The 7,675-nt window shown below is 43.1% G+C and overlaps 1 protein-coding gene across 1 annotated transcript; it reads right to left on the bottom strand.

Moving 5' to 3' along the window:
• Window positions 1-1,006: 1,006 nt before the first annotated feature.
• Window positions 1,007-6,781, bottom strand: LOC128194397 (uncharacterized). Its single transcript, XM_052869985.1, has 3 exons — window positions 4,753-6,781; window positions 2,146-3,723; window positions 1,007-1,638 (listed from the first exon to the last, which is right to left on the bottom strand). The coding sequence occupies exons 1-3, from the start codon at window positions 6,779-6,781 to the stop codon at window positions 1,007-1,009; spliced, it is 4,239 nt and encodes a 1,412-aa protein (XP_052725945.1).
• Window positions 6,782-7,675: the final 894 nt, after the last annotated feature.

Genomic DNA, 7,675 nt, shown 5'->3' with positions numbered 1-7,675 from the left:
AAGCCTCTAATATCAACACTCAAACACATACGCATGTTCAAATCAAAAGGTCTTTTAATGGTTGTAATGGGGTCAAGGACAAGGGAGGATATATCCGGGTAAGAAGCTACGAACCATAAGGAACAGAGGAGCAATGGGGAACAAGTGTAATACATTCAAACACACCCACAACCTCTAATTCCATCCTGACTCCATTATTCACAATTTTCATTTTTCACTGTTTTTTTTTTTTCAGACTGTCTCTTTTCTTTACTCTATTTAGCACACATCTTCAAGAGACAAGATACACCACATATTTACAAAAGCACGACAAAGAGAAGGCTCACTTTAGCCAATTCATCTGAAACTCCCAGGAGACCACACTTATTCCCAAAACAATTTCAAAACTCCAGAATTCCCTAAGGTTAAGGTAATCATGGTTTTTCACTTAGGCTAGTGTACGAGCTTCAAAACAAAGAAATGAGAAAAGTATAGGCTCAAAATGGGTTATCAAGGGATTAAAACAGGGTAGGCTCATTTGGCTAAAGAGGCTTAAGAACAAAGTGCCTTTATTACTTTCAAACATGCGTATCGATCAAGAATCATCAAAAACAGTCAAGCCAAGTCATATGTGCAAGCAATCGAGAGTCATATCACACACAAGAAAAATCATTTAAATGGCTCAAATCTTGCATAGGGTGTTTGGTCACCATCAATTCAACTCTCAAACATCATGATCATCTTCCAAGTAAAGAAAAGCAAGGATTCAACAAATCAGAGTATTAATGAAGTGAAGGAAAACTGACAACCTAATCACAATCCAGACTTCACAAAAAGCATGCTAAACTGTACACAAGACGCAACAAACTACATAAAAACCGAAACATGAACAAGAAACAAACTCACAAAGAAACAACCTCCCCTAATAGACCACACTTAAACAACACAATGTCCTCAGTGTGTCACAATCAGCAGATCAAACAATTAGACAGAAAAGTGAGGCGGGAAGGAAAAAGAAACTCCCTGGTCAGTTGGGAGGGTAGGTGGGGTGGTCCAAAGACGTCTCCTCCACCACTGCATTCAACAGAATAGGGTTGCTGAGGAAAGGCTTCAGTCTATGCCCGTTCACCTTGAAGCTTTTTGCTGCAGATGGACCTTGGATTTCTACTGCACCATAAGGAAAAACATTAGTCACAACAAAAGGTCCGGTCCACTTTGATCTCAACTTACCACCCATGAGGCCGAGTCTAGAGTTATACAACAAAACCTGTTGGCCAACCTCGAAGTCCTTTCTAACAATGGAGCTATCATGAAACCTTTTTGTCCTTTCCTTGTAGAACTTCGAGTTCTCATAGGCTTCCAATCGGAGCTCATCCAATTCGTTCAGTTGCAACTTCCTTTCCTCTCCAGCTTTGTCCATGGAGAAGTTGCAAGTCTTCACAGCCCAATATGCCCGATGCTCGATCTCAACTGGTAAATGACACATCTTTCCAAAGACAACCCGATAGGGAGACATCCCAATGGGCGCTTTGTAAGCAGTCATGTGGGCCCAAAGAGCATCGTCCAATCTGTTACTCCAATCTTTCCTGTTAGGCTGGACAATCTTTTCCAAAATCTTCTTAATCTCCCTGTTGGAGATCTCAGCCTGCCCATTTGTTTGGGGGTGGTAAGGTGTAGAAACTTTATGCGTCACCCCATATTTCTTGAGCAAAGCTTGCATGGATCTGTTGCAAAAATGGGTTCCCTGATCACTGACAATTGCTCTAGGCACTCCAAACCTGCAAAAGAGGTGAGATCTGACAAAATCTACAACAACCCGAGAATCATTAGTTCTGGTGGCTTTAGCTTCCACCCATTTTGAAACATAATCCACAGCAAGGAGAATATAAGAGAAACCAAAAGAAACAGGAAAAGGACCCATGAAATCTATACCCCAGACATCAAACACCTCACAGAACAACATAGGCTGTTGAGGCATCTCTTGTCTCTGTGAAATTTGTCCTCTTACTTTCTGACAAGGCTCACAGGTGCTGCAAATCCTCTCTGCATCTTTGAAGATGGAAGGCCAATAGAAACCACAGTCAAGCACCCTACGAGCTGTTCTCTGTATCCCCAGATGACCACCAGGTGAAGAGGCATGACAAAACTGCAAGACCGAGTCTATCTCATGGTCTGGAATACATCTCCTCGTAACCTGGTCACTGCACAACTTCCATAGATATGGGTCATCCCAAACATAATATTTAGCATCACTCTTAATTTTAGCAATCTGAGCATGTGATGCTAAGGGAGGAAAAACAGAAGCAACCAAATAATTTACAATATGTGCAAACCAAGGAGTGGGATGAGAAGAAGAAATCATCAACAAACTCTCATCAGGAAAGTCATCCTGGATGGGCAACACACCAACTTCATCCCCAGCTCTCTCAATCCGACTGAGGTGGTCTGCAACCAAATTCTGTGCTCCACTCCGGTCTTTAATCTGCAAGTCAAACTCCTGGAGTAGTAGCATCCACCTGATCAGTCTAGGCTTTGACTCAGCCTTTTTCAACAGAAACTTTAGAGCTGCATGGTCAGTATACACAATAACAGGTGATCCAAGCAAATATGACCTAAACTTGTCAAGGGCAAAAACAATTGCCAACAACTCTTTTTCAGTGGTGGTATAATTTGCTTGGGCAGCATCCAAAGTGCGTGAAGCATAGTAGATCACTCTCGGCAGCTTGTCAATTTTCTGCGTCAAGACAGCACCCAATGCATAGTTAGACACATCACACATGAGCTCAAATGGGGCTGTCCAATCCGGTGCCTGAATGATAGGGGCAATGGTCAAAGCTTCCTTCAAGCAATCAAACGCCTGCTTGCATCTATCATCAAAAGCAAAGTCAATATCCTTCTGCAGCAGTCTAGACAAGGGGAGCGCCTTCTTGCTGAAATCTTTGATGAAGCGCCTGTAGAAACCTACATGTCCAAGGAAAGATCGCACCTCTCGCACGCAAGAGGGGTAAGCCAACTGCGAAATCACAGATATCTTAGCAGGGTCTACTTCTATTCCCTTTTCAGAAATGATATGCCCTAGAACCAAACCTTGTTCAACCATGAAGTGACATTTCTCAAAATTGAGAACAAGGTTTGTTTCTATGCATCTTTTCAAAACTTGTTCCAGACTGTCTAAACATTCATCAAAAGAGGATCCATACACAGTAAAATCATCCATAAACACCTCTATGCAACTCTCGAGAAAGTCGCTAAAAATGCTAAGCATGCACCGTTGGAAGGTACCAGGGGCATTGCATAGACCAAAGGGCATCCTCCTATAGGCAAAAGTGCCAAAGGGACAGGTGAATGTGGTTTTCTCTTGATCCTCAGGAGCAATATTGATCTGAAAATAGCCAGAAAAACCGTCAAGAAAACAATAATGAGATTTACCTGCCAGGCGTTCTAGCATCTGATCAATGAATGGCAGGGGAAAATGATCCTTCCTAGTTGCTTGGTTAAGCCTCCGATAGTCAATGCAGACTCTCCAGCTGTTCTGCACTCTAGTTGGGATAAGCTCATCCCTCTCATTCTTCACAACAGTGATGCTAGTTTTCTTGGGCACAACATGGATGGGGCTCACCCACTGACTGTCTGAAATAGGGTAGATAATCCCAGCTTGCAAGAGCTTGGTCACCTCCTTCTTGATGACATCCATGATCACTGGGTTTTGCCTTCTTTGAGGCTGTCTCACTGGCTTTGCCCCATCTTCCAAAAGAATTCTATGCATGCATGTGGATGGGCTAATACCAGGTATGTCAGCCAAACTCCAACCAATGGCCTTCTTGTGCTTTCTCAATACACCAAGCAACTTCTCCTCTTGAACAGAATCAAGGGAGGTAGAAATGATCACCGGTTTCTTCTCATCATCCTCCAAGTACACGTACTTGAGGTTATCTGGGAGTTGTTTCAGCTCAGGAGTAGGTTCCTGCAAGTCAGATTCAAGTGTACTTCCTGCAACGTGGTTAATGCATTCTGACTCTAAGGAATTCACAGGTAAAGGCAGAACACTCATCTCATCACAATCCAAATCAATGTCCATATCAGATAGGTCATCAACATCATCAATATCATGCATAGCATCAATATCCTGGACATCACAATCCTCATCAAAATCCACAGCATTATCAACATCATTATCAAATCCTGATTCGAATCCAGATTCAATGCATGAATGCAAAGAAGATAGAAAAGAATGCTTCTTCTCATGCACATAATGAAAGTCGTCAACAACAAATTCATCAATTATGTCATCCAATCCATCGATCCTAAATAGAGAATGATCCTCAGCTGGAAATTTCATTGCATCAAGGATATTAAAATGAACAACAATATCAGCAAATTCCATAGACAAAGTTCCAGCATACACATCAATCTTAGTTCGGGCAGTTTTCAAGAATGGCCTGCCTAAAATAATGGGAGCGGATCCATGAGAGAATCCCTCCTCCATTTCCAAAACATAAAAGTCAGCAGGAAAAATCAATTCACCAACCCTAACCAAGACATCCTCCGTGAAACCTGTTGGGTGGGTAACACTCCTATTGGCCAACTGAATGACCACACCCGTGGTTTGCAAAGGACCTAGAGACAAAGATTTATATATGGACAAAGGCATGACATTAATAGAAGCACCCAAATCAAGCATGGCATTTTCGAATTTACTATTTCCAATCACACAAGGAATGCAAAACATACCTGGATCCTTGCACTTTTCAGGAATATGCGGAATCGACTTACCAATAAGCGCAGATACATTCCTTCCCATGCTAATCCTCTCATTGCCCTTCATCTTCCTCTTGTGTGTGCATAACTCCTTCAAGAATTTAGCATACTTCGGTATCTGCTTTATGGCATCGAGTAAAGGTATGTTCACCTCTACCTTCCTGAAGGTCTCTAGAATTTCCCTATCCACCTCTTCCATCTTTTTGCTCGGAAGTGCTCGTGAAGGGAATGGAAGAGGGATAGGACGGTCAATCAATGGAGATGGTGTGGCAGCGGTAGTGGTGGGAGTAGATCTTCCTGAAGAAGAATCACCGGCTGGAGAAGAAGATTCACCTGCCTCAAATGTCCTGCTTGGACCAGCTTGATCCTCCTTTCTGTGCAAAGTAGCAGGCACTGGTGTCGGTGTAGAAGCGGGCTCTGAAGGTACAACAATCTGCTTCCCTGATCTGAGGGTTATGGCACTCACAATCCTTGGATTCTGCACAGTCTGGGATGGTAATTTATCAGAATTCTGAGACTGCGCCTGGTTTATCTGAGTCGCCATCTGACCCATCTGGTTACTGAGACTCTGTATGGAAACTCCCATCTGGTTTATCTGAGTCACCATCTGTATGTTTTGCATAGTCATTTGTCTCACTAACTCTTCCAATGAAGGTTCAGATGAAGTGAAAGGTTGGGCAGCTGGTTGAGCAGCTGGTTGGGCAGGTGCCTCTTGTTGTTGTTGTTGTCTTTGGTGTTGCTGCATAGGTGGAGGCACATATCTGTTAGGAGCTCCAGTATTCTGGAAAGGTGGCGCCTGCTGCTGATGCTGTGGCGCATTGTTCCATCTAAGATTGGGGTGATTCCTCCACCCTGGGTTGTACCTGTTGCTGGACAAGTCATGATTTTGCTGTTGTGGCTGCCTGTTGTTGTAGATGTTTGTAGTATAAGCCTGAGGCACATCAGAGGCAGCAGGATGTTGCAAAGAAGGACATGCATCTGTATAGTGGTCACTGGAAGGACAAATAGCACATAGTCGTGCAACAGATGCAGATGGAGATGTCGATCTCTGGTTGGCAGTCAACTGTGTCACCATCTTCGCAAGAGAGTTAATCTGGCCTTCTAACTTGCTTTCAATAGCTGATAAAGACTGGGCAACATCTTGTACACCCTTCACCACAATGGCATCATTCCTGTTGCTAAACTGCTGGGAGTTAGAGGCCATCTTCTCAATCAATGGTCTGGCCTCAGCAGGTGTGATGTCTCCAAGAGCTCCACCACAGGCAGCATCGATCATACCCCGATCCATGTTGTTCAAACCCTCATAGAAATACTGAATAAGGAGTTGTTCAGGTATCTGATGGTGGGGGCAGCTAGCACAAAGTGTCTTGAATCTCTCCCAATATTCGTACAGGTTCTCTCCACTAAGCTGTCTAATCCCAGTTATGTCTTTCCTGATAGCTGTGGTCCGGGATGCTGGGAAAAATTTCTCCAAGAACAGCCTCTTCAGATCATCCCAGCTAGCAATGGATCTCGGTGCTAAACTATACAACCAATCCTTAGCAACATTTTCCAATGAATAAGGGAATGCTTTCAAGAAGATGTGCTCTTCAGGAACATCATGAGGTTTCATACTGGAACAGACAACCAAGAATTCCTTCAAATGCTTATGTGGACTCGCACCTGCAAGACCGTGAAACTTGGGCAACAAATGGATCAGTCCAGTCTTGAGAACATACGGAACATCCTCATCAGGATATTGGATGCACAAGCTTTCAATATCGAAATCAGGTGCAGCCATCTCCCTAAAAGTCCTCTCACGAGGTGGAGGTTGTGCCATATTGTTCTCAGTGTGGAAAACAACAGAATCAGAATCAGAATCAAGTACAGATGCAACAGATGCAGTATGCAACAAGTACTCAGCAGTGGGATGCACAATATCTAATGGAACAAGTTCAAAAACAGATTCTACAGACAAATTCCTAGAATGCCTAATTGACCTATGAAACGTCCTATCAATCTCAGGATCAAAGGGTGGTATGAATCCAGGATTTCCTCTAGTCATGCACTAACTCACGACACCCTATAATCATGAAACAATAGCACAAAAAAAATTCAAACCACATAAATCAACACAACATACAAAAACGACATTATCACAAACACAACAAAACTCAAACAAGGCTACTTCGGTTAATGCTTTCCAATGAGTAGAATAATAATAAAATGATTCTTGGTTCAAGCATTAAAGATACAAACAAAACCTATTGAAGTTAAGCTCAATTCCATTGTGCTGACAGAGAAACTAAACCAGAAGTTCTTGCTTGGTGGCAGCTAACGCATTTCTCCTCTCTTGCTCTCCAACCAAATTGTTTTTCTTCAGAGAACTCCAGCCCCCCAGAGTAGTCTCCAGACTCCAAGTAGCAGCCCTCCAACAAAGACGTTCACAGCCAAAAGTTTCAAAACCAAAAACCTAGAGTGTGTGTAGCCGTGAGTTCTGTAACTAAGAGTAGTGTCCAGAACCTCCGAATAGCAGCCCCCCAGAGTAGCGTTCCCCTTTAAGTCCGTGTGTCTCCCACCTTTTTTTTCAGCCTCCAAACCTTTTCCAATAGGTGCCAAAAATACAGCAAAGATGACACTCCTTGTTCATGTACTCTGCCAAGCTTTTCAGTGAGCACAATATTCTTTCCAGTAGCTGCTCCCTCTCTTTATCCCTTCATATATTTTGCTGATGCTTAGTTGTCCAAGGGCCGTATGTTTTTTTTATCTTTGCTGCACCGTGACTTCTACAATGAAAGGGTTGTATCCTCATTTGAACCACTTCTTCCAGCTGGGATTTACTTGGGTCTGTGAATTCTTTTACCAATGGAAGGATAAAAGCTTATGTGTGGAGTGGACAAAGCAGAGAAATCAGAAGCCTGCATGGAGCTCTTCCCAAGTGTACGTGCATTTCTCCTAA

Source organism: Vigna angularis, chromosome 10 (genome assembly GCF_016808095.1).
Source record: "Vigna angularis cultivar LongXiaoDou No.4 chromosome 10, ASM1680809v1, whole genome shotgun sequence".
Taxonomy (NCBI): Eukaryota; Viridiplantae; Streptophyta; class Magnoliopsida; order Fabales; family Fabaceae; genus Vigna; species Vigna angularis.
This window is presented reverse-complemented; position numbering and strand designations above follow the sequence as displayed.